At 43.7% G+C, this 27,610-nt stretch overlaps 1 protein-coding gene across 1 annotated transcript; it reads left to right on the top strand.

Annotated features, from left to right (window-relative positions):
- Positions 1-342: 342 nt before the first annotated feature.
- On the top strand, positions 343-27,474 carry MXD4 (MAX dimerization protein 4). Its single transcript, XM_009870417.1, has 4 exons — positions 343-372; positions 21,818-21,932; positions 24,889-25,048; positions 26,042-27,474. The coding sequence occupies exons 2-4, from the start codon at positions 21,921-21,923 to the stop codon at positions 26,188-26,190; spliced, it is 321 nt and encodes a 106-aa protein (XP_009868719.1). The 5' UTR covers positions 343-372; positions 21,818-21,920; the 3' UTR covers positions 26,191-27,474.
- The last annotated feature ends 136 nt before the right edge of the window (positions 27,475-27,610 follow it).

Raw genomic sequence — 27,610 nt, 5'->3', positions numbered from 1 at the left:
TAATTTTTCTTCACAGGTAAAAATCTTGTGGGCTGTTTTTATTACTAACCTGCTTAGCTTTTTATGTCCAATTCTGTATCTGAATCTATTGAATGCTAATAAATGCAAAATTATTATAATTCTCACCCAAACCCACGGTTTACTCATGGAAATTAAATTGATACCTTGAAGTATCTAAGGGATGTAAAAGTTAACCGATTTAACAGCAAAACTGTTTCATAATCCGTACAAATACATGTTTTAGAGAGTTCTTTTGCAGCTTATGCAGGCGTTGGCTTTTAAATATTCTAAATCTTGGTTTATTTATCCTCTTCTCTAATATTTCTTTTCTCTTTTTAATAGGTCATCACACAACGAACTAGAAAAACATAGGTAAGTCTTCAGAAAAAATAGCTGATGTTAGAATTACTGTGCTTATTGAACGATATTTTGTTGAAAAATTAAGCAATATTTGAAATCATTTTGATTCTGAACTGGGTAGTATGTTGAGGGGTTCGATCAACTAAAATCTAATAGGTGTAGTATTATTTGACTTTTTTTCTTTCATTTGGTATGCTCTTTTTGAAATACCTCTGATAATTAGCTTTGGACCGATTAATGCTGTAACTGGTTAACCGTACTAATAAAGAATCCGATCACAGCAACTGTTCGCTAGAGGCTTTAAATGCATTTTGTGATTAAGGTGGATGATTTTTGGGGACCAATATGTCACACAGGGTTATTCTGTGGTTTGTTTTTTTTTAAAGTATGCCTAAAGTGCAGTTAATTTCCATCTTGCACGTAAGTACTTACAGATCCGTTTCTCCCTTCTGTCTGTGTCCTGTCCAAAGAGCTCCATGAGGGCCAGAAACCAGCAACCCCTGAGCTACAGCCCTGCTGCTGCCTACTCAGCGCTGCGAAAAGCCATACTTGCTTACCCAGGACATTCATTAGACCCTGAAGACCTGATTTTTAAAGAACACGTCTGCACGTTTTTGGAGGCAGTGTCTACTGTCTGTTGGATCTTGTCAGAGCTAGTTTGCAGACAGGCTGTTTAGCTGTAGGCAGCCTCCCCGGGCTATGCTGCACAGAGTCGCGGGGTGCGAGAGGTGCCCCTCTTCCACGTGGGCTTTTGGCTCCCTGGGGGAGCAGCGCTGCGGCAGCCTCGCCGCCAGGTTGCTGCCTTTCACTTACCATCCAGGCAACAGGACAAACTCTCTCTTGGGTGTTTTGGTTGGTTGTTGTTGTTTTTTATGGTCTTTTTCATGTAGCGTGTGGTTTTTGGAGTTTCGTGCATCCAAAGAAGACGAGGGGCGTGTGTGTGGATATGACTTAAACCTATTTGCATGCCTCTAAATACATGAAACGTGGTTGATGGCACAGCAAGATCGAAGTCACTGGGGACATTTTTATGCGTTGTTCTGTGGCCACAGTTATGCAGCAGCTAGACCATCACTTCCCTTGCATGCCTGCATGCTTTCCTGTAGTTTAATGGTCATATGAGTAAACTATAGCCCTGCCTAATAGCCCTGTGGTCATCCGAGAGATGAGAGGAGCTGCGGAAGGCTCAAGCTCACAGACGCAGGCCTGGGCTGCAGAATGCAGTGCATTGACTGAGGCAGTGAGATCAGCTGGCATTCAGAGTCTTCAGGAAAATAACCTCATGCAAAATTCTGTCCTTTGGTGACACTTCTTTTAAAGAAAAGAAATTTTTGGCCCCAACGGTCCTCCTTTCTCATTCTTATTTTTTTCCATCCTTTTTCTAGATACTCTGTTCCATTTTATCCTCTTCCCTGCTCCATGATTACTGACATGTTGTCATCCAAATTGCATATTCTGTTTTTGGTTTTTTCTTCCAGTCCTTTTTATAACTCAAGCATGGAGTTGCCTTTTCTTCCTTCTGCCCTGCCTTGACGTGTTTAAGCAGCACAGTAAACGAGGCACAGCAGCGTTTGCAGCAGATGCAGGGGCAGAAGAAGGATCTATTAATTGTTCAGTCCCTGTTCTCCCTTTCAGTTCTGTGTTGTATCTTTATAGTAGCTGCACCATATAGTACTTGCCTTGCTACCTTTTCTTTCTCTGCCATCTCAAGGTCAAAATAGGTAAACTGCAAGGTATGTCTTGGGATTATACAACTAATATTTGTAACTGCTGCTGCTTGCTGTACCTCCTACAGTTACACTATACTTGAAGCCAGATTTTTTTTACTGCTGGTGAGAACCTGCAGATTTTGGGCAGCATCCTTGTATGTGCAAATGGGTGTTCACAAAAGCAGATGAGGTGTGTATGATTCTAGTTACCTAAGAAATTGGTGCAAAGGACTCTTGTAATTTTAATTTTTTTTCAACAACCCCCTCCTCCAGCGCTGTGGGTGTATGAGCTGGTAACACGGATCGTGCTGTTTTTCACTCTGTCTCACTAAAATCGCATTAAAATCCATCGAGCGTTTTGCAAAGTGTAATGGAAGGTTCACAGCCGTAGCGTGTCCCTGTAGCAGCTGGTCCTTGCAGCACAGCCTGTCCTTTCTCCCAGCTCAGCCCTGCCCTGCCTGCTGGGAAGGATGTTGATTTTGGAGGAGGTGTATCCTTTCCAGGACCAGCGCCTTTGACTCACCACTGCCATGATGCTTCTGGCTGAGACACACTTGGTTATCTCACAGGAGCCCGTCAAGGAGGCGGAGAGGAGATGGCTGCTCCTGGCCTCCTCCTTGCCCAGGCCCTCAGCTGGTGTCTGTGGGCTGGACCGAGCGCTGGAGGGCTGGGAAGTGGTTTCCTCGTTTTCAGGACCTTTGTGTCCTCGGTGAGGGCGGCCAGAGCTGCCACTAACCAGAAAGCCACGGTGGCCGTGTCCTGGTACATGGGGCCGTGTCAGGTTCTGCACTGGTGTTGTGCGTAAGAGGTTTTATCTCTGGTTTTGGCGTCAGTGGGAATGGCAGTGGTTGATCTCTCTGTGTGCGCAGACTCGGCTGTTTGGCACCACTACTTTAATTTGCGTTTTCTGCTGCTGGGTCTCTTTTCTGTGTGCTTTTGAGGGGATGCTCAGAGAAAGACAAATGGAAGCAGAGACATGATTCCAACCAAAAAATCTTGTTACGTGATAGAATTCAGACCGCAGTTACAGTAAAGTGTTTGCCAGCAATTCATACATAAAATTCCTTTTTCTCTGCTTTAAGTTTCCCCAGAATACCTTGCTCAGACCTTCAGTGTATGTCTCTTACAGTGAAAATCTGTAAGGACGCGTCACTGTTCTGGTCCTATGTGATCAAGGTTGGCATCTGAGAGCTGTGAAACAGGAAAACTGCTAAATAAAATGTAGGAAGGCAGGAAATTTTCTGTCTTAAGGGCAGATGAAGGTCTACCCTCCTGAAGACTGTACTGAGATCTTCACCCTGCTCTGTGAAGGCCATGAATCATCTGCCCTCTGCTCTTCATGTGTGGACTTGACCCCTCTCTTGCACAGAACTGCGGGAGGAAGCAACACGTCCCTGCCCTGCTCCGTCCTTTTCATCGGGAGCGGAGGGAGCCCTGACAAGGGATCCTGGGTCCGACCCATCGGGGCTCCCTCGGTGACAAAGTCATTTCCCTCCCACCTGGCTGTGAGGAGCTGTGCTGCAGAAGAGGTTCAAGGTCTTGTCCTCTTTATGGCAGAGCCTTTGGAAATGGCTTGTGAAACCAAATGATTTGAAAGAATGATTTGAAAGAATGTGAGGATATTAAAAGTGTGCCTCAAAATCGGCTGCTGTCCCCAGACTGGCTCTGTGTGAGCTGAGCAAGTGCCTTGGCTGGGTGGCCATGGTACAGCATGATCTAGATGGACAGATTATCTCCCGCCTCTGTTGACCCGTTTGTATTGTTTTTTGAGATTTTCCTGTTTTTTGTTTGTTTGTTTTTTTTTTTTAATTAAGAAAGGAGGAAGGGCAGATCAGTGGTGGTAAAAGTTGTCCTGCACTCATTCCACAAAACAGTAAACTCCTGGCAAGCAGTGGGAGTGTGATGAGAAGAGGGAGGTGATTAATGTCTTTGAGCAGGATGGACTGGTGGTCTCAAGCATCTAGCACCTGACTGGCAAGTGCTCGTCTGCTGGAAGGAATCAACAGATCCCATCCCAGGTCCCCAGGCTTAGGTTTGACAAAAGCTGGCAAGCTGAGCTGCATGGAGGTTAAAACCAAGCCCTGCTTTTGGGAGAGGTGTGCTTAGAGGCATTTCCTTTCTTTCCTGTGGAAGCGGCTCCACGAAGTGCACAAGTGTTTAGCTCAGTCACTGGGTGTCGGATGGGACAGGAACCAATTGGCTCTTCTTCAGGGCTCAGTAGTTTGTGTTGCAGCGAGCTTAGGCTGCTGTGGACGTGGCTTGGATCAGTTGAGTGGGACAGTCTTGAATCCATAGAAGTGCAAGACCAGGATGGGGAGTATATGAGACACAGTGACTTGCAAAACCCTTTGGAAGAAGAAACCTTTTCTTCTTCCCAAACAAACCTCACGTATGTCTCATTTACAGTGCTGATAAGGGGGACACTTAAAATGTTCCCGTGTGTGAAGAAGGTAATGCTGTCCTCAGGTTTGGGTAGTGCTTTGTGTAGTCCTTAAACCTAAAATATTGCCAGAAAACAAGTTGTTGTATTGCATCATCATGTGTATGAAGTAGATATGTGAGGGTTTTGATCAAAAATATAACTTGCAAAATTAGCTGATAAAGGAAATAGAGTAGGTTAAGTTCTAATAGTTTTCTTGTGAAGGAAGTGCACGTGCCAGGAGCACGGTTACAGTCATTGGTACGTTAATTTAATCCACCAGAGTTAGTTGTGCTTAAAGTTTATATAATCTGAGAGAGTGTATAGATGGATGTCTTGAAATCCTCTCTGTGGTTACTAAATTGCGGGGTTAATAAAAAGCGATTTGCTGATTGACTTGGAAGTCTTGAAACAGAACTGAAAGGTCATTGAAATAATAGCATACTGAAACAATGCTTAAAGTTTATTTTTATTGTGGGCTGCCTTTTCAAAATTGCAGATTACCGTAGCAGTTAGTACTGTTACGCAGCATAAAGACGTAACTGCACTGAGCCATCATGTTGACTGGCTGCGGTGCTGCCACTGGCTGAGGAAATCCCCAAACTGGTGCTGGTGGTAAAGTACTGCCGGGGAAGGCTCCCCCAGGATGTGTCTGGCTGCTGTGCTTCCATCAGGACGCTGCTGCCACTGGGTCCTGCTTCACATCCTCACAGGAGGGAGAGGAGAAGCTTTTTGCTTCGGCCAGTTCATTTTCCAGACCCAGCTCACTGTCACAGGCACACCCACGTGCCAGCACAGGGAGAAGGTGGGATTCCTTCTCTGAGTGGCAGTATTAATGAGCAGTACAGCTCACTTCTGTGTCAGTTTAGTATTTCTTCCAAGCATCCAGTTTTGGCTGCTGTTGCCTGGAGAGTGCAGTTCTGGATGGGTCTTACTGACCTGGTAGAGATCTCGTTGTTATAATGGGTCTATTAAAACTGCTGCCATTTCTAGGATGTGTCCAGATTATACATAAATCATCTAGATAATGTGGCTGCTGCATTAGTGGTGGAAACCACCTCATCTTACTACCAGAACTTAACCTCCGTGTTATATCTGTTTCTTCTGGTTTTCTCAAGTAAGAAACTCTACACCATCTGGTTGGTGTGGTTTACTGCAATTCAGGTGAGTTGGAGTACACATACCTTTGCACTGCTTAAGCAGGGTAATGACTGAAGTGTCTGACTTGCCCTTTGTGAGCTGACAGCCACTGTGCTTTAGGTATCTGCTACCCCCCCAGCTGTGAGTGCCTCTCTGAGGATGCCAGCCGTAGTGGTCAGGCAAACGGGGCTGTCTCAGCCAGTGCAATCCTGAGTCTCAGCTCAGACATCCTTTTACCTGTCATTTAGCCTCAGGTTTTCAACCGAGGAGTGAAGTATACGGTGGTATTTGTGTCTGAAATTGCTGTAATTATTTTTTTTTGTGGAGCTTGTTTAGCCAAGTCTGTAAGGAACTGGACTCGCAGAACTGAAAACTGAATCCTGTGCTTTTGTTGCAGTGTCCCGTGTTTCTGAGTCTGATGAGTCCACGGGATTAAAGAAATGGATTTAAAGCTTTGTGCTGAAACGCTATTCTTCCCTCACCGTTTTTTCCCCGCCTCTAGGCAGTCAGCAAGTGTCTGGACCTGTCGCTTGTCCTGTGCTACATGCTGCAATAGCTACTGTAAATACCCGTGCACTTTGCTGCTGCCTTTTCAGTGCACGCAGCAGCTCACCTGATGGCGCACTCCCAGCGAAAGTGTCTTCCCACCTAGGCTGCGGGTTCAGGAGGGAAGGGTGCACGGAGCAGGTGAAGCTTGGAAGTTTATCTGCTCGGGAAGTGGCATTCCAGATGTCAGAGATGCACACGTCCTTACGCTTTGGACAAAGCTTTTATTCAGCAATGAAAACAAAAATGGACTAAAATACAGTCTTGACTAAATTGTGATGTCCTTTTCCTGCCGGAGTCGGCTTTGAGCTGCAGGGCCCAAGGGTGGTCTTGGGTCTGGGCTCCAGAGGGCCGGGTGCTTCCTCGCCAGCCGAACAGCCAGCACAAAGCAGATGGGCAAGAAACCAAGTGCAGGCGTTTTTTCCACTTGAGTTTGTTCATCCCTCTCCAAACATAAGTCCATTGTGTGTCGGCCTCTAATGGACTATGTGAAAGGTGTTTTATGTTCTCAGCATCTGCTAATTGACCTGGGCAATTCTTGTCCGCCGTGATGGAAAGAGGGGGCTGGTCTTGTACAAAAAGGAGATAGGTGGGCCAGAATTCCATGTACTTTCAGGACGGCTAGGTGCTGATTCCCTGCAAATTGGGTAAGAGATGCCTGATGGTGACTGCTCTCTTGAGAGGAGGAAAATATTTGTTGAATTAGGTAATTTAAAAGAAAAAAACTTTTCCTTTTAAGCTTGCTCAGCTACATCTGGGCGAGTGAGCTGGGGCTTGCTTATTATATTTTTTTTTGAGTTTTTTTTTTAAGCTATTTAGGCGGCTAATGGGCTTTAAGGAGCTGGCCTCTGAAATGAGTCTTACGTAACACAGTAAGAATCCTTGGCTGAATCCCAACCAGTCAAGGCTGTGGAAGCCCACAGATGAAAACTGGGTGTACAGAAGTGGTACCTGCCATGGTCTGAAGAGGTGGCAAATGCACCTGAAAGGCAGCAGTGCGGCTCCACCTGTTTAGGGCAAGCTTGACTCTGCTCTCGGGATTCACGCCAAATCTGCAGGAGCCTGGATTATTTTCTCCCAGATATGTCATGAGCACATCATTTTGATGGCTCAGTGTCCCCGGTTGGAGTAGTCACTAAGGGATCAACCTAGGCTGGAGGAGGAAGCTATGTTCTGTGAGTTGCTTGTCCTGAACCCTCCTCTCCCTGCCTGCTTGCTGCATTGGCATCTCTAGATCCATTCCATGAGCGGCTTACCCTCTTTGAGTATTGAATATTCCGTGGCTTAGTCTCAAATTCAAAATATCTCTTTCTGGATGGAACAGTGTATTTTCCTGTTAACAGCTCATGCTGCTTTCCCCTTGTGGTCTCTGTCGGCAGACACTTGTGCTTAGAATTACTACACAGAATTTCTTTGCAGGTCAGGTAATTTTTTATTTTATTTTCTTTTTTCCCTTTGCTGCACACGATGGCAGGCTCTGGGCCCGATTCTGTGCCTCGCTCATGAGATTCCAGCAGGAGCTGTGTGTGCCCACCTGTGAGCTGAACCCCACATTGTGTCTGGGCAGCTGCAGAGGATGCAGTTAAGGTTCCAGAAACTGCACCGAGCATGAATATTTAGCCAGCAGATGATAAATGTGAAAAGACATAATGCTGTTCCTTTGCAGCAGTTTAATTTGGGCCTTTTTAGAAAACCAACCAACCAACAAAAAACAAATGAAAGCTCCATGCATTTGATCCAGTTAAAACTGACTTTTCTTGTCCTACAGAATTGTGCAATTCACAAGCATGGATGGGATATTCCTTTCACCACTGACCTCACCCTGGTTTTGGAAGGAGAGGGTTGTTTAGGGACTTTGTGGAGTGCTGTGGCTTGAGATGGAAACTGAAACGCGTATGCTGAGCTATGTACTCGTTCTGCTAGAGTAGAGCAGAGTGTTACAGGACTTGTCAAAGGATGTCAAGTGGCTAATAGTATTGTTTAATTCTAGTTTACATTATGCAAACTTTTTTTCTGTGTCAATTAGTGTAACGAATTGCATAGTGCGTGGAGATTGGCATAGCCAACCCAGAAGAGATGTGGGCTTGGATGTATGTACGTGAGGTCATCTGCTGCAATCCTTCTAAACTTGAAAACTAATAACTCTAGTTACAGGCTACATGCCCTACATTTCAAAAGCCATATTAGATTCTGCCTTATAGCAAGAAAGGAGAAGGTTTAGGGGACAGAAGAGACTTCATCTGAGCGTGGTAATTGGTCCCTAAAAGGTTGGGGAACTACTTGCGAGTCCTCTCCTTCCAACCGCTGCCTTGGGATTAATGCTGAACAAATTTATCTGCTTTTTTGTCATTGACGTTTAAATATAGGTAACTAAGTGAAGATACAAGGAAGTTCCACGAAAACATTAGGAAAACCTTTTTCACTGTGAGGGTGACAGAGCCCTGGCACAGGCTGCCCAGGGAGGTTGTGGAGTCTCCTTCTCTGGAGACATTCAAAACCCACCTGGACGCGTTCCTGTGTGACCTCCTGTAGGTGATCCTGCTCTGGCAGGGGGCTGGACTAGATGATCTTTTAAAGTCCCTTCCATCCCCTGATATTCTGTGAAATAAGGGGCCTGCCTGCTGCCAGACCTGAGCAGCTCCTGTGGAAGTTAGGAGTACGGCTGGAGTTGGCAGATCCTGGCTGCACAGACACTCTGCATCTCCCATAGCACATTAACTTGTATTTACAAAACATAAAGGTAGCAAACCCTGTAATTCCCCCAAGAAAACTGACTTAATCCCGATCGGTAAGCGCTGTTGTGTTGACTACTGAAATGAAGAGCATGGGTGGAGCAAATAATTTCTGCTAGGGAAATTTGGGAGCTTGTTGTGTGTGTTTGGCCAGAAGCAGTTATTGGTGCTAACCGGTATTTGAAATGCTGTCAGGTGTCTTGGTTCCCACCGCCTTTACATACCGACTTTACATACTCACACGGCAAGTGGGCCCAAACTTTGGGCTCTTCCTTCCATTGCCAAATAACCCCAGGACACCGTGCTTCAGAAATCTGGGCTGATTTTTGTGGGGAAGAAAGATTAAGCAGGAGGAAATAGGGGAGAGTTTTGAAAAGCTATTTCATACCTTGTTGTCCCCAAATGGATCGTTTTCAGATTTTGCTTGGCTGCACCCTGTCTGGCACAGAGACAACCAGCTTTGTGCTGTTCAATGGAAAGGGAAGTAGGACGGAAATTAAATTATAAACAAGGCTCTATCTGTGCTGTGGCAAGCTAAATCTAAACTTTGAGGCGGGACTGTGAGATATCTGCAGTTCTCCCCTGTCCTGCAATGCCAGATTTTGTGACTGTGAGGGGGAAATATTATGTAAGCGTTGCTCAGCTTTGAATTCATATGAAAGTAAGAGTTGTAGCCTTGGAAGAGACCATCTTTAATTACAGTCAGTGCACTTAATCCTTCCCCTAAATTTGTTTATGTATACATCTCACCCTGTCTTTTCTGTCCACCTCTAATTACAAGGATTCGATGATGGAGCTGGAGACATACAGCTAGACATTTGGCGATGTGTATTCTTAATCACTTCAGGGTGATTTCTTTTTTTCTTTTCCTTTTGTGTTCTCACTTGGGGTCTAAACCAGCTTCTGGTTGGTTGGAACAAACACCCTGCTGTTGCCCCAGGGCACCTCAGCTGTCTCGCTGAAGGACATCTCTAGTAACTCCAGTGGTAAAAGAGAGCAACACCCACCACCTCCTTCCCCCTTAAAAGCCAGTTAACTTCATGAGCACATGCTCAAGCTGCCACCATTAACTACTCCCTCTAAGATGGCCACGAAGCATTGGTAGGTACAGGTGCTGAGGAAGTATTAGCAAAAGCAAAACCAGAAATAAGGTGTAGCAATAAACTTCCCTTTCTGATACTTAATTTCCCAGTCAGAGCTTAAAAATTCCTACCTCTGAGAATGAGAAAGGGGCCTTTAGGTGCTGAACTGGAGATGCCGTTGCCGTAATTTTGAAAGCTGCGGTGTGAATCACTGCTGTTGCTTTTGGTGCCTCGTGCACGTGGGAATATGGGAGTCCCTACAGCATTTGTAGAGTAGTTAAGCTGGATTTGGCTATAGAGGTACAATAGACAGTAAAACCACAGCCTCAGGTGTCCAGTGTTGCAGATATTGATATGCCTCACACTCTTCATTTAACTTGATGAAGATGCTTAGTTCTGCCTGTCTGCCATCCCAGGACCTCACGCTCAGAGTGTGATGGCAATGCATGTTTTTAATTTAACTAAAATGATTCAGCTCAACTTGCTTCTGCTTTAATTTAGCATCATACAGCGGTATAAAAACAATAAATGTCTTGAATGCATTTCTCTCCTCATTTGACACGTGTATAAAATAACTGGGTCTATAGAGAGGTTTAAAACGAGGCAGAAAAAGGTCACTAGGCCTTGTACCAGGCTCTCTTCACTTAGTGCCGTGCTACAGCTCAACTTGTTCAGGCTTCTCTGAGCATTGTAGTCCACCCCCCACCCCCCCTTTTTTTAAGATCCTTCCTGTTGGCAGCTGTCCTGAGACACGATGTTCTTGCTTAGCATTTTGATGTGGGGAAACAGTCTGATAATTAAAGCCGGTTTCAAGCCACGAACTGATTTGTAGGCAGCGACTTGCTCTGGGATGTTGTCAGTTGATAACCCTGTAGCTCGTGTGTGCAGAGCCACGCTGCACCGTGTGCCTTAAGCGCCACGTGAGAGGGAAATACACACTCCCCGAAGCCACTTGAGGGGCAGACTGCATCCTCTGCAACCACCTTTTGGTGAGTAGTTAATCTGTGGGAGATTACACTTATCATCCCATTCCCCTCTGTGTGTAAACCCAGTGCAAACCTGTTGTTGTGGGGCAGCTTTTCCTTGTTTAAATAAACACAATTCTCTTTGACCTGCATTCTACAGTCCTCAACAAATTACTTTCCAGAGTACCGTGAAAGGTGGCAAATGAAAACACACTCCTAGTGCAGAACTGCAGACGGACGCCGTGGGTTTGGATTCGCTGTGCGGATTGGCTTTGTGGTGTCCCCGTGCTGGTGAGGACCAAAGTGTTACCGCACTCACGTAGATGGTGACGAGTCCTAAGCCACCCTTGGGGTTTCAGTGGGGAGTGTGTGTAAGTAAGGGTGTGTGTCCGTGTAACCTTAAGTAGGAATTAAAACTGCTTGATACTGGAATAGCATGATCTTGCAGGGGCACTTTTCTTATCTACTTGGGTCTGACACTATTCTGAGGTAACAGACAAAATCTTAAGTAAGTCTCCTTGCAGTGTAATCTAAGAAACTCGAGTGCCAGTAAGACAGATGGGTTTGAGAGGTCTAATTTAGGAGGACTCCTCAGTTGCAATGTGTATGTTTTAATGTGTGAAACAAATGGGTGGAAGGCTGGATGAATGAAATGTGAAATAAGTTTATTGAAAGCATGGCTGATTATTTTTTTTGTGGATTCTCTTTTCAAATGTGTGCAGCGGTATTTCCGTCACTCGCGTATTTGCCCAGAAGGCACAGTTGTTGATCTGCTTGTATTAGGTAGGTTCTGTGTGACGCTGAGCTCGTGGTACTAAGTGATACCACTCTTGCTATTGTCTAAAAGTATTTGAAAGCTAATGTTAAAAATCAATCAGTAGAAGACAGGACTAAAAATAGAAGACACCTGAGAGAGAAATTCCTTTTCCATAGGTGTAAGAATTGTTCGTATTGTCTGACATTGACTTTGAAAGTTTAAAATACAGAAAACTGTTCTTAATAGATGAAGGCTGAAATGCTAAAATAAAGGTTGGGATCTCCTTTTTTTTTTTTTTTGCAAAGGAAAAGAAATCTGTACAAGAGCAAAAATGTACTGCAGGGACTTGCAGCTCTTTCCATAATGTTTGATTTCTGTTGCCTCAGATTCTTACAAGGTCAGAGATTTTCCTGCCTCTGGTCAAATATACATGTAAATTTGAGATGGTCACCATCCAGGAAAGACAAATGGAATCCAGCTGCCATTATGTTTGCTTGTGGTGCTTTTGGGAGTCCCTGTATAGCTTGTAAATTCCTATTGACATTTCCCATGAAGCACATCTCAGGTTTCTGCATGTTGCTGTTACTTATCGCCAAGGTCTGAGACAATGAAGGGCTGTTAAACCTTTCATAAAAGCAGCTTAAGACAGTGGGGTGACCGAAGCCTGGGGAAAGCTGTGAGGACAAGCCTGGCTGCAGGGAGGAGCCTGGAAAAAAACAAGGAGAGGAGATGAAGGTGGTCAAATGTCAGTCCTGCAGCTCTTCATACTGCAGAGCCTGAGGCTGTGGTTCCCCAGCAGTTAAAACAGGTGTGAGTCAGAGCTGTTGGTGTCCCACCTGCCCCGGAGTCCTCGCAACATGGCCCTCCCTGGGTGTTGCCTTGCACAAGCTCCTCTGAGTGCCTGCCATGAGCCCGTGAAGGAAAAGAACTGGTTGTAAACCGACCACTGTATTTCGGTGTTGTCATCTCGCTGGGTTGACCTGCAGGCAGCAGAGACACATGGGTGAGCATGCGGTGGGGTGGCACTGGCACGGGGGGACCCGTGTCACACCTCGCACGGCTCCGGCAGCTCCTTCTGTGGCAGAAGGAGAACTTCAGTGGGAGAAGGTCAAGGAACATTCTGGCAACACGCACTAACTGTGCTACAAGGCTGCTTAATTTCTTCTGCAGGCCAAAGTCGGATGTGACTCTGGGTCGCTCTGCAGTCTGTCTGTCTGGTTCTGCTGCCCGATGCACAGGGGTGGGCTGGGCAGCCACCAGGTGCTGAGGCTCCACTTGGGTCTCTTATGCTGATGTTGCCCAAGTAGTTGGCTTGTACGCATTTTGAGCATTGAAGAAACGTTGATGTAGCCCAGTGCTGGTAGTTGAGGGCAGGCAGCTGTCACTGCTCTCAACAGGGAGCATCTGGAGGGGTGGAGAAAGGAGGGAGAGGGCAAGAGGGCAACACAGAAGCACGGTCTGCCGGGCATCCCCTCTCCTGGGAGTCAGCAGCTTCCCTCTCGCAGACCAGCCACTATTCACCTGTCCCCAGCTTGCATCCCAGCTCACTCTCTGCACCCTGCTGCCAAGAGCTTTAGCTGGTCAAAAATTCATACATTTGTGGCACTGCAGATACTTCACTTACATTTGCTGGATGATGTAGGAATTAAGTTCTGATTTCATGCATATGTTCAAAAACATGAACAAGCCCCAACGTTTGGAAGGTAAAAAGGGAAAATTAAAGTGTGGAGTCTTGGCTCAGCAAGTGGGCTGAAGTGGCACATGGGAAAGTAAATAAATTGTACTGTGAATGCTGCGGTGTGCCTTTATACATAGCAGAGAACTTAAATATTTTTCAGAGTGGTAAAATGTACACAACACTGAAGTGGTAAGCTGCAGGTTTGCTTCTGTCTGCCTTCGAGTTAGGAACAGCACCAGGCATTTGTGAGCTGTATTCCCGTGAAAACTTGCAGATGCCCAAGTTGAGAGCAGCACTGACTCTTTGAAAGCTGACGAGGGTAAGATACACTTCCAGCCACTGCCCTAGTAGACAGTTGATACCTTGTGTTTGGATACTTCAGAGGCACCTCAACACCACCAGCTGCCTGGCTGGTTTCAATTTAGCAAAACAGGTGCACAAAAATTATCAGCAGGCTGAAAATGCATATTGGGGAGGAAGCTCCTTGTTGCTGTGGAAGTGAATAGGGCAGGCGGTTGCGCTGATTGCAGGGCTGTTGCATTTAATTCGCTAACAATCCCTGCAATTAGGCACTCCCAACTTTTTCAGCCTCTTAGTTGCCACAGTGCCCTCCCGGGCTTTGCTGCTGAATTTAGTTACAGAGGCCTCGATGAGGTGTTGTGCCACGTGGAACAAACCTGGGGTGAATCTTCATCTGCATCACAAACTTCAGGATTTTGTTCTAAATATGGGGGGAAAAAATGGCATCTCTTGCAGAATGCTGGTGTTTGGTTTATCCTTTCTTGGATAATAAAAAGCCGAGAGGTTTGCAGTAAAGGCTCTGCTGAATTTTCTGCTTTTGACTCTGAGGCACTCAGCTGTGAGCAAGCATTTCACACATCTCGTAGCAATCAGCACACTGGGTGCCTTGCTATGGTACAGTGCTCTAATACTAAGAGGTTTTCTTTCCTTTTCACTAAAGCAAATTTGTTGTGTAGTTGAAATAGATTGTGTAGCTCAAGTATTAGCTACAGCCCCTTTTGGAAAAAAAAATATTTAAGGTATCCTTTGTAGAGCAGAAAGTATTGAAAGTGTTTCTGACAGAAATAAATATGAGAGACAGGATTTTATACTTCAGTGGAGGGTTATTCCGTAGTTCTTAGTATTTTGCTGCAGATACACTAAATTCTGTCTGGAGCATTAATAAATAGGTTTCTTTAGAACCATTTTTATATGGTTGAATTTCTGTGTTTTCTTAAGATGGCTGCTTATATATAAACTCTTCAAATGCCTTTGTAAACAAATGTGGTTTAATTAGTACAGAATCATCTTTGGTAGCTTATAAAAAGTATTGTAGAGCTGTAAATATATCACTCTGACACTTTAAGAAAAGTGTTAGCTTAAGGAGGAGTGAGGCAAGTATGTTTGAGTAGCAACTTCTGCTAAGCAGTGGGGCATATAATTATGTGTTTACATACATTGTATATACGGCCATGACATCCCGGAATATATAAAATAATATGAACACATTTAATTTGCAGTAGCATTAAAGCCATTTGCAGCAAAATCCTGTCATCACTCAAGAGTGTAACTGTGCACAAAATAAAAAGAGCTGAAGCCCTTCAGAGATCACAGCTTGCTCTAGTAAGAAGGGGTTGGTGTTGGAGTCGGAAAGCAGACAGAGTTCCTCTCTCTGATTCTTACCTGGGTAGTAGGTGAGTCCTGAAGTTGCAGTTGGGAAGTTTTTACTCCTGGTCTGCATCTCTTAAAAACTTTTAAATAATAAGTTTGTGAGTAAAGGTGCTGTCTGTGTTCACCCTGCCCAGTGTCACAAAGAATCCTGAGCTGCTCCGTTTGCTGGGTGCCTCTGTCTAGAACTCAAGTGCTCCCTGTACGCAGGTATTTGCATTTCATAAATAAAACTGTGAAGAATCTTCCTGTAAAAACATGAGCATCTTACGATTGCAATTAGCTCACTTCTGTATGTTATGCTGAGTTTCATGCCTGGTAGGGAGATAAAATCAGCTTTCTTTAGGAGGAATATACAACCGTTGGTTCACCGCAGAGGCCCCTGAGCCAGAGCTGCGGACTCATCCCAGACTGCTTCATTCACAACGGACCTGCAGAATATCTGACTCAGAAGTGATTTTTTGGTGCAGAGATTCTTCTCTGACTTTATCCTATGTACATCATTAAGCCAGATTACATAGTCATTATACAACAGTGGAAAATTTAGTACCTCCCTTATATTTAAGCCTTTGTGTATTAACTTCATTGCACAGCACCAGGACAGGGCAGGTTTGATACGGGAAAAAAAGTGAAACCTGAGAGAAGGACTCTGAAGTGCTTCAGTAACTCTGTCCAGTTTCTAACAGTATGTCTTCTTCTAGATTAATTTCAGACAGGTTTATATTCTTTGAAAAGAAAAGGGGGTTATTTGTGCTAAATTTGACTGAATTTGCATTGCCATAGGGTCTGAGGGTGGTTTTTTTTGGACTGAAATTGTTAATGTAGAGAAAGAACAAGTTTTTTTATTTTTACATCTATGTCAAATATATCTGCAGTTCTCACTAGTGTGGCTTGTAATGACTGCATTTTCAGTGTCATCTGAGTGTTTGATCTATAGTGTCCTTTTCTTTTCAGAACATCACCAAGCAAGTATATTTAGCAGTTGATTTGAGAGTGTGTCAACCTCCCATACACAGCTAGTTTAGTCGACTAAATTTGGGATATCTGAAACACGGACACAGATTCAGCCACGTAGGCATTTTTAGCATTAAAACATCTTGCAAAAAGCACAGTTAGGGCCTTCTTGTGAGGCAAGAATTGTTCCATGCCCGCACATGCTTCGGTGTGAGAGGTACATCGGGTTGTGGGTGTTAAAGCAACACCATCCTAATCCAGCCAACTTGTGCTGGAGCCAGCATGAAGGGAAATTCAGTATGGGAATGTGGGCATTTAGTGGCTTTTTCCTGGCCTTTCAGATCCTTGCTGCCCAGTAGCTCTCCCAATACGGCCAAGACAGCTCCATGTCTTGACTGGGCAGTCTACAAGTAGGAGGGAGTGGGTGTGGACCAGACAGAGCTGTTCTGGGCCTTCCCACGGGATGACAGACTTTGCTCCTTCCCTTCTACAGCCAGCTTTGGGTCAACAGAGAGGGGGGGTAACATGTGAGGGACATTTTTCTAATTTGGGGATGTGCAGGGCGAACACTTGGCATGAATTTGACTTCCCTCTAGTCAGTTTTGTGCTCTTGCCCACGATTCTTGAGGAGCAGATGAGCACGGCCCTTTGGCACTTTCTGTGAGCGTTCTCTGGCAGCAGCAGCACGATGCCAACAGCGGGAACTGTTGTTTATGTCTGGGAGCAGCTTCGAGGACATGCCTACCCCGCGCTACCCACCCTAAATGCATGGAAGGCTCTCGGCAGCTTTGTCCGCATGATTTGCCCACCCCGCGTGGTATCGACAGGCAGGATCAGCAGGCACTTGTTTCCCACAGACACGACACCGTCGCCCTGTATCGTCAGCGCCCGCAGCCACGGAATTTCGCCAGGGCCTGGCTGGGCCAAGCCATGGTGAGGACTAAGCAGCTTGTTTTGAATGTGCACTTTGCTGTTCTGCTTTGTGCAGATCCGTGGCCTCCAAATAAAGGCTCTAGGTTTATACTTGACTGGTTAAGGAAATATACCTTTGGTGCTGTCAGAAAAATGTGCGACTGCAGCCGGAACAGCTCTCTGCTGTCTGAGTGGCTGCAGGCTGTTCCTGTCTGCTGTGCTGGACCTGAAAAAGCCCTGGAGAGCCCCTGTGGAAGGACTACAGGTGGATTAGGTCACTCCACAAACCTCCTAGCGCTGTATCGATCACACTGGCACAGGTTTAAGTCGCACAGTTAGGGTGTTTTGCTGTTACGTGAATGGGAGCAATCTTAGGAGTCGAATGCTACAGCTCTACAGGCAATTTTTGATTTGTATGTTCATGGAAATATTTATTGGAGGGACCTGTCTATGGCTTTGTCTGGGTAAATCTTGAAAAACCTCCAATGACTGCACTTCTATAACTTTTCCAGGCAGCTGCCCGAGTGAAAGATTTATTCTCTGAAGTCCATCCTGAACCTCCCAATTCACAGCCATTGTCTCTTGTATAATTTGGCCTTACTGAGAAGTATTTTGTTCCCATTGCAACCACACATCAAGTAGCTGTAGGACTTTCTTGGAGTTGTTGCAGTTTCCTTGCAATGAAGATTAGCCAGTGGTGAACAACAGGCTGTTTTGTTTCCTTTTGTTTAATTCTGCATCTTAGTATTCCTGGTGCGCTAAAATGGATTTAGTTCTGGGATTTCATACACATGGGGAAGCTTATTGATAATTGTTAAATGACATATTTAACGCAGTTTTGAAATTGGTTAGGGTCAAAGATCTTAATTTACTTTTGCGTGGCAGCCTTGTTTGGAGAAGTTGCAAACTGTCACTCCTCTGGCCAGCATTGCTCCTGCCTTTCCATAGCTGAGCTCTGGAGCAAACTGGACTCTCAGAGAATAGAGACCGTGAGAGGTCTTCAAGTGAGCTTCTGCTGGATGTCCCCATGCTACGAGGAAGTTCTTAACAACACTGTTACGCTGCTTTGTCTCTCCAAGTTGTCAGGCTCCAGGGTCCACTTTGCTATCGCTTCTGCCAGTATTGCAGATTGCTGCGGCCAGTACTGCCCATCATGTCTTACATGGATTCAAAACCAGTTCAAGGCAATTCCAGCTGTTAGCCATTGTGTTAGTTGCCAGCAAGGTGTTTTCTTCTGCGTGTGAACGTTGGTGAACCACCTGACTGCTCCAAAACGCGGCCACTGTGCTGGAATGCTGACCAAGTCTGTGGGGTTAGTAATTCCCTTTATTAAGCATTAAAAGGGTTGTAATGCAGATTTATAGGGCCATGTTGTGATGTCACTTATGGAGAAACACTGAAATCTTGAACAACTGAAACGTGTTTATCAAGTGGCACAAAGGAAAATGTGGTCAGAGATAGGTCACGCGTGTACCCCTCTCCATGTGTGGCAGCTGTACCCACAATGGATTGCTGCAGCCTTGAAGTTTCAGATTTTGGATGGCTTCTTTTTATAGATCCTTATTCCCTGATAAATTCAGTGCCAGTGACGAGGGGGATATTTCTGTGCCTCCACATGAGATAAGGGTGCCGGCACAGGTGTCCCAGCCCGACCGAGTGCTCTGTGTGGGCGAAGGTGTCACAGTTGGGTTTCGAAGCTGCAGCAGAACATAATTGCCCAACTTCAACCACATTTCATGCATACAGATCGTTACCCTAGTGCTCTGAGACCAGGCCGTGCTTTTTTTCTGCCTTTTTTTTTTCCTTTTTCTTATTTTCTAGGTGGAATTTAAGGCGTGAGCTTAACACAAAGCAGCTCTGGGTGCAATTACCTCTGTGAGCCTTTCCCTCCTCCAGCAGGCACAGTCAGCCGAGGAAAAGCAAAAGCTGTCAGATCCCTGCAGAAAAAGAGAGAAATTAGTGCTGGCAGAGTCTGTACACAACAACTTATCTGCCGTGAAGTTTGAGTCCCTTGTTCCTGCTGGTGTGATCTGTTAACATAACATGCCTGAAATGTTTTCTTACATTCTTACAGGTTTTTTTTTTTCTCTAAAATGAAAAACGTGGGGATATTTACTCCAGTATCACAGAATTGTGGTGGGCTGGTTTCTTGGGTTTTTTTTACGTTCACAGTCTATGCCATTGATGGTGCTGTTGTGTTAATAATATATGAATTAGACACATAAACATGCCCGCATTTATATAAAGATCTACATAAAGCTTATGATTGAAAATGTTAGTGGTTGGACTATTAGAGATTTTTCCCAACCAAAACGATTCCATGGTTCTGTGATTCTTAGATGCTGAGTAATTAGTGACAGAAAAAATCCCTTTTAAAAAAAAACAAAACAGTGTTGGACCAGGTCTGTTACCACGTGTGTTTATTACATTTAGTGCTGTCAGTTGTTAGTGATGAGAATGCCTTAAAGCATTTTTTAAAATATTCATCTCTTTTTAATTCTTCTCATTGGACAGTTAAAATACTCTTCTTAGTTTCAGTCCTGTGTCTTTCATGGTACTTTTGTAAAGTCCTGCTTTACCTGGTTGGCAGGGAACGGAAAAGATTTAGTGCTTTAAAAAGACACACAGCCGTGCCCTCTGCATCTTGGTAACGTTCCTGTTAACTCCCAAGCTGATGGCAAGGAAGTGCTCTAAAGCTTTACTTTTCTCTCTGTGGTAAGCAGACTTTCTTCAAATATTAATAGAGGCAGATGAATAGGTAGTCTGCTTTCGTTAATGTTTTCCAGGATTAATAGATCTCACATCAGCAGTTCTGTATATTCCTTATCAGACTTCTAATTACTCCAAGTATATTGTCATTCCATTTCAATGTATTTAACTCTCTATTTACTACTTGGATACTATTCTTGTCCTCTTTCTTGCCACATCCTCTTTTATCTTCCGTCCCCACTTTCTTGTCAGCTGTCTAAATAGGGTTGCATCCAAGTTGTGCTGAGTGACGCAGATGATTGCGTGTGTGTTTAGAGGCCATTTAAAAACCAAAATGGTTATTTTAATTTAGTCCCTGAAGCAAGTTGTTGTTTTGTTTTTTTTTATTTAAAACACAAAACCAGTCAGGTGGTTGTTAGAGGTTATAGACACAGAAATAAAAATTTACCTGATTAGTATTTTCTGTATAAATAGCTGTAGTCTCTAATTCTATCGTATCTCTATTTTAAAGATCAATGTCCCATTTTAAGTTTTCAACAGCCACAGGGGCACTCTGCAATCTGATGGGGCTACTTGCCCAGTCTTGTTTACTGTTGTTTAAATAAAAGCATTTAGATGGTTAAGTTTAGAGCCTTGTATTTAAAAACAAACCCCAGGCCTAAACAGAAAAATGTGTCCTCAGTTTTCTCTTCTGAATCACATTTTCACCAATATTCCTTTTTTTCCTAAGAGGCTTGAAGAAAGAATTAACAATTTTATAGAAATGTACTGGGATTTCCTACTAACAGATTGCTGATTTATAGGCAGCCAGAACTGTGTGAGCAGATAGTCATTACTGTACTGTATTTTAATTAGATTTTGCTTTACTTTGGTTTTTTTCCCCATTAATTCTCAGGTTGTTTTCACATTACACTAATCATTCCAATTACACCTGTGTAATTTGCTGTTTGGTGCATAGTAAATCGTCTTTAGCTGCATTTCAGACACTGATGCTGGATTCTGGTTCCGAACTTTCTCCAAAGGAAAGTTTGTTCTTGATCAGAAATGTTAAATTCCCTGCAAAGTTTGTTTCCTTCATGCAGCATCAATGATTTTTCATCTCACACTTGAGATCCGCTGCACTTGCTGCTTCGTGGGGGTTGTCGGTGCTCCAGGTCATCGCTTTGCTCAGTCTGTAAGAGGTTGGCAGGAAGGAAAATACTAGAGATGATGCTCATGTATAAACACTTCTGCATCCATTTCTATCTCGTTGCTAAACTATATGGATTCCTGTTCAGGAATCATGTGTCGAAACCAGCGGAGATTTCCTGTCGGCTTTAACCACAGAAATGCACAGGCCGTTCTTTGGTTTGCCACTGCAGCTCTTACAGGGACTGTTGCATTGCCAGCTTCATTCTCAAAGACAAAGTTTGGAAGCCAGGTGTCTGCTGAAATACCGCTCTGTTCATCCTCTTTTTACTGAGAGGTTTAGTGTCATTAGTACAGGAGAGATTGTCGAGAGCAACCGTGGTGCTTGCAAAGGAGAAAGCAGGACCCAGTATGGCTGGAAGTCTTTTCACTTGTGTGCTCCTCCCCTGGCTGTAGAGTGAGAGGAGGAGCGTCTCCTTCTCGGGGAGGGGGGACTGCGGGTCATGGATGGGAGGAGAAGGGGCATGAGGACCTGCCTGTTAGAATATATTGATAAACTGTGGCTGGCAGCAGCTCCCGGCTGTGCGGAGCTGCACAGACGCCTTTGGCTCGTGTAGCAGGAGTGTGTCCTGTCACGTCAAGCAGGGCTGACAGGCGAGAGGGGACGCGGGGTCTGCAGCCTCCCTGCTCCCTCTCACAGCTCCGTCTCTGCCTGCAAAACTCACTGGGCTGGAGTGAACTCCCACTTTTTCTTCCTCACGCAGCCTTGACTGGATTTCTCAGATCTCTGAGCGTTCGCCCCCGTCGGTACGATGGGACTAACCAGACTGAGCAAACTGCTTTGAAACATAGGTATGAAACGACTCCGAGGATGTGCCAAGCAGCGTTACTGCATTTCCAGTGACCTTTCGGTCTGAAACGTTGCCAAAGGGAGGGGAAAGGAAGCCACCGCTCAGTCGCGTTCTGCACGGAGATCTGCAGACAGATGGTGTTTGCATATAGGATATGCTCTTCGGGTGCAACTTTACTACAATGGTCTTCATTTTTAATAATTTCAGGCGGGCTAAACTCCGGCTATATTTGGAGCAGCTAAAACAGCTTGTGCCTCTCGGGCCAGACAGCACCAGACACACCACTCTAAGTCTGTTGAAAAGAGCTAAGATGCATATCAAGGTAAAAACATTAATCCATATTTTTATTTCTTTTAAAACAGAATCTTCCCGAGCCTGTATCCATAGCGAGGAAACTTTCATAAGAAGTCCATATCCGTATTTCCGATCTTAGGGATATATTGGCCTTTATTAGTTGCAAGGATTTCAGTCACAGTATTGAGGGTTTGTGTTTTGCAATTTACCCTGCAGTCTCAGATCCATAAAATGGTCATTTTGTGATTTCTGCTTAGTTATTAATGGTTTACATTGTACTTTTAAAAATAAACATGAACAAAGCTGTTCTTTGATAAATGTAATTGTTCGTTAAGGACTGATCGTAGTAACATTGTACTGAATAGATTTCAATGTAAAAAGCCAGATACGTTCACGATCGGAAAAAATGATGGAGCTAAAGGGTTGATAGCTACTAGTAAGACTTATTCCCATCCCACATCTTCATGCCAAGATCCTGGAGTATTTGACAATGATATTTGATAGTTGCTCCTCCCCTGTTTCATGGGTGTAAGAAGTTTAAAACAAAACCAACCCAAAATCTCACCTGGGATCCAGCAGCAGTGCAGGTTTTGCACAGGTAATTCAAAGGGAATTATTTCTCAGGCCCCCTCTCTCTAAAGACACCTTCACTCCTGTTTGCACTCTCATAGTTTTCTGGGGGACAGGATTATGTGCAGAAATAAGACACACAGGTGTTCAAATGTAGAAATTAAAGAACAGGCTTCTGCTGCTGTCTCCAGGACTGTAATGACTCCTCTGGTATTTTTTCAGTGTTACAGGGAAACAGGTCAAGAAAAGTGTCAGGAGAGGCTGAACACTGCCAGGAATCTTGAAATATTTTGAAGAACAGCCTGCTCTTGCACAGCATTAGGATTCACTGCAGTTGCAGAAACGGGTGCAATTCATATGAAAAATTAAAGATTAATTTAAACAAAACCATTCTTGCAAACAAGTTCACCAAGCTACTTCCTCAGCTCTTATAAGTACATTTACTCCAGCTGGGCAACCCCTGTTTTTACCATTTGAGATTTTGGCCTCTTGTTTAGAGTTCAGGCTAACGTGTGTGAAAGGCACTGCATGTGGTTTTTGTCTTGGGCCGCCCCCCTATCATGGGCTTATGCATACAAATTAAAAACTGTTTTTACAAGTGGCAAGTGTGAGTGATTAGCCATGTAGTTACCATTTCAGATGCTGATAAAAAAAAGCTAGGAACAGATTATTTCCAAGTCCATCCTGCGTGGTACCAAGTACTTATTTTCTGAGAACTGAAACTTCAATTTCAATTTCTGTTGAAGATTTGAACTGAGCCTGCCCCAACTGGGTTGCCACTTAATTGCTCCCTTTCGTGAGGTCATCTACCTCCCTGCTGCACTGCCGGGGCACGCCAGTGCCTGGTGAGTACAGTCGTTGGTTTTGAACTTCTCACACACACCCCCCCCGAGATCTTGAAACCAGCCCTGAAAGATTGGACGGTTTTGAGTCTCCTGGATGTGAATCACTGAGTTCATTCCTAAAATAGTCGTTAGAGGTTGGGATTGCAGCCAGGAAAATACAGGAAGAGGAAATCTGATCAATTGGGCACATCGGGTTTGTTGTGTACATGGGTGTACCAACCCCTTTTCTTATTATAACATTGTGTATCCACATAGGATGCGTATCTACGTAGGGTGTTGCCTGGGAGGTGGCTCAGCATGAGGCTGCAGAAGTTAGATTTCATTCAGCCAGGGAACTGCCCAGTTCAATAGTGTCAGTTATTTTTTCAAAGATAAATACTTTTGCTTTCAGGCTTGCATTGGAACAACAAAATCTCTGAAATCGTTTTGCTTGTGGTTTGCTGTGCACTGTCGCACCCTGCTCTCCTCAGAAAGCCGAGCGTAGGTTCATTCAGACGGTAGGGAGGAATCGTCAGCAGCTGTATTTGCTCCTGGGACATCTCCCAAATCTCAGTGGTCGTGTAAACACAGCTCATCACAGAGAAAATCAGTCTTTCTTATAAGTGCTTTTACTGCTACAACCTGTAATTTACTTCATCAGTTACATAATTTTCTTTTAAAATAACATAAGGTGTTCTAATTCGTGTGTCCTTCCTCTTTTTGATCCCGTCATACTCATTACACTTTTTTGCCTAATTATAGTAATTTTTTTTAAATGGCTAGCAGTGGTTTGGAGGAGGGTTCAGTTGAGATCTTTTTGAGAGATACCATTTCTCTTACTGCATTCGGACCAATAGTGCATCACATTTTATCAAATATGAAGTATTCTTTTTATTTCCAAAATGAATACCTTCTTTTACTCAAGCAGAGGGGAGACTTCAGGTAGACGTGGTCAAGGATCCTTTCACAGGCTGTTTGCTGAGAAATTTTGGATTAATACCACTGATTTTGTAGGAGTTTATCACAGAATTATCACATGTGCTCTGCAGAAGTTAAAAGAGAAAAAAAAGGCAAGAATAAAGAGAATTGTTAGCAAATTCCTCCTACCAGATATAATTAATACTGCTTATTGTTAATTAAGCTTCTTAGATGCTAGAAAATTCCATGGCCTGTGGTAGGAGGGAAAGTATTTGTTCCTTTATGGTGATAAGTCTCTTATTTGACCTAAAGAGGAGTTATGTTCTGACTCGAACCTTAGCTGTGCTCTAGTTATCAAAGATGAAGCCAGTTTTGCCTGACAAAATGATTTAAATATTCCCCTCGTCTTTGAGGGATTTTCCCCCCATGCCCCCTGTATCCATATATCTTATTGGGAAACAAATTCAGCTCAAGCTTAGCCTGCTTAAACTGTACTGACCTCCACAGAATGATAACAAAAAAAATTTTACAAGTAACTTAATTTTAGTTTTAAATTAATAAATTAAAACGCATTAATTGCTTTAAAACTACTGTTTATGAGAAGATCTTAAGTTGCTGATGTTTTAACGTGGGTATAAACTGTTCAGCCTACTCTCTTTCTCGCCCTTCAAGAAATTGGAAGAGCAGGACCGAAAAGCTCTAAATATTAAAGAACAATTACAGCGGGAACACCGCTACCTCAAGCGCAGGTTGGAGCAGCTATCCGTGCAGGGCATGGAGCGGATCCGCACTGACAGTATGGGATCAACAATATCCACTGACTCCGAACAAGGTAACCGAAGGAGGCCTTCCTGAGGGCACTTGCAGGAGCAGGAAGGAAAAGGGAAGTAGGGAAGCAAGAAAACATTAGTTAGGACCAAAATCAAGCTTTCAACAATAACCAGACCAAATTGTTCCATTATGCAATTTGCAGGATGAAAAAAACCTGCATCTTTTACTTTATTTGAGAAACGTTATTTTTTCTAACCTGTTTCATAGCTATTAATACTGCACATATTTTAAAAACTATTTTTATACAACGTTTTTGCCATTTTTTTTAACAATGCCCATTTAATGATCTGAATTTTTAGTGTAATTATTGATAAGGCTGGCATGATGTTTTCTTCATGGAAAGAAAAAAAATTGCATTGGTCTTAATTCGTTTGTGTGAATAAATTGATTCTACACCATTTGTTTTGAAATTTTAAAATATTTTCTGTGTAACCATGACCCAGTCTCTCTACATTTGGTTGTCATTTAAGACAGACCTCTTCAAGCTGCCTGTCACCATTCCTTCTTTCCTCATCTGAGGTTTTTTCTGTGCCTGGGTGCGCTTGCACAGGCCGACTGTGTCAGTGCCCCCGGGAGACGAGCTGTCGGTGGCGCGCGGTTACCGGTGGGCGGATGGCCACCCCGCGGTCGCTACTCGCCGACACCTCTATGGGTTGGAAGCACCGTGAACGGTGCCACAGTATTATGGTCTCTGAGGGTTGGGTTTCTTATTTCTTTTTAAATCAGCATCTGTGCACAGGTTGGAACAGTTCCGGGACGGCATTTGGTGTTGATGTCATGCAGTGTATTTATGTGGATGAGGACAGAAGGGTTTTTAATTCTCAGGTGGACAAGATGATCCTTTCCTCAGAAAATACTGTTCCAGTTCTTTTTCTCTAATTACAGAAAATGAGGTATTATTCAGGCCCACCATTACTTGCTGCTGATGCCGGCCTGTGATTACTCGCTGCACCCGCTGCCTTTCTGAAACTGTGCCTTCTTCTGTTTCCTTTAGAGGTAGACATTGAAGGAATGGAGTTCACTCCAGGTGAAATGGACAGTATTGGAAGTGCCAGTGATGCCGAAGACCACTACAGTTTGCAAAGCGGTTCGAGTGACGGAGGTTACACACATTCCCGCAGACTGAATGCCAGGCTCTCATAGTGCCTGAGTGACCCGCGCGACTCAGGACCATCTGACTGAAGCACTTATACATGAATATTCCAGAGGTGTCAACTGCCACTCTTCCGGGAAACCCCAACCACAGTACTCTGACATGGAGGTTTCTTACCCACGGTTCCCTGCACTGTAACCACGATATTAGATATTGTAAATCATGGGTTTGCTGCAGAGAACTGTGGTTAGGTACAGTTGTGACTTAAAGCTAGCTTGATGTAGCCATACTGCAAATTAAAGAAAATAAATTATGTCATTCCATTCAAGAAGTATTAAATTCGAACTGTTGGAAGCATGGCATAAGGGAGTTTGACAGTTATTTTGATTTTGCAGAAACCATTTTCAGACATGGAAGACTAAATGGAAGCTACAATGTTCTAATCATTAAGAGATACGAAAACGTAAAACTACTTTTTGTGGTATTTTTTCAGAAAAAACCCAAAACATTTGGACCACTGTATAGCAGGCTCTGTAAATTCTTTCAGCAGTTGTTGTTTGGGTGAAGCAGGCAGATAAATCTCCAAATCTCAGATGATCTTTAGAAAAGGTCATACTTACAAGTCACTACTGTACTTCAAAACGGGGGAAAAGCCAGCTCTAATAATGACTTCATGTGGGATGATCTCAACTTTCTTTTGCTTTTTTGTATTCAATATCCAACCAGCAGCAAATCATTCTGTCCATGTTAACGGGAGCAGTAGAAAGCAACGCTGCAATTTTAACCTGTTACCGTGGAACAGATGGCATTTGAAGCATTTCAATAGGTTTTCTTGGTTGTTTTTTTCATTTCTTTGTCTGAAGAATACAGAACTCAAGTGATCCAGTTTGCGATAGTTAATCTTTCCTTCCAAGGAAATGAAATCTCTGTTTGCTTGTATTCTTTTTTCTTTTCTTCTATTTACACATGTCAATACATTTTTATGGAAGGCATGGCTTAAAATTACGTTATTCAGATAATTATTTTTTTTTCTTTTGCACACTATAATTGCATTTTCTATTCTTAAAAAAGTGCAAAAAATTAAAATGTATGCTGTAAAACAGCAACGTTTATTTAGTACTCATCAAGCTCTTCAAAACATATTTACCCAAATTGTAGCAATACTATGAAGATGTATTTTAATACAACTTCTGCTTAGTGAAGTCATTAGAGCTTGGCTTGCCGGGTAAGAAAAAAAATGGACCAGTCTTTGCATTATCTGTTTAAAGAAGGTCTTTTAAAAAAAAAAAAAAGAAGAAAAAAAAAAAAGAAAAAAAAGGAAAAAAAAGAAAAAAGCTATAAACACTTTTAGGGAAGTGATTTTAGCAAGTGTAGTCTATATTTCCTGTAAGAGATTTTGTATTATATTTTCCTAAATGTTCTCATTTACTTGTATAGGGAGGGGAATGGTACAGACCCAGACCAGAGTCT

The sequence above is a fragment of the Apaloderma vittatum genome, unplaced genomic scaffold (assembly GCF_000703405.1).
Source record: "Apaloderma vittatum isolate BGI_N311 unplaced genomic scaffold, ASM70340v1 scaffold13815, whole genome shotgun sequence".
In the NCBI taxonomy this organism is placed as follows: Eukaryota; Metazoa; Chordata; class Aves; order Trogoniformes; family Trogonidae; genus Apaloderma; species Apaloderma vittatum.
This window is presented reverse-complemented; position numbering and strand designations above follow the sequence as displayed.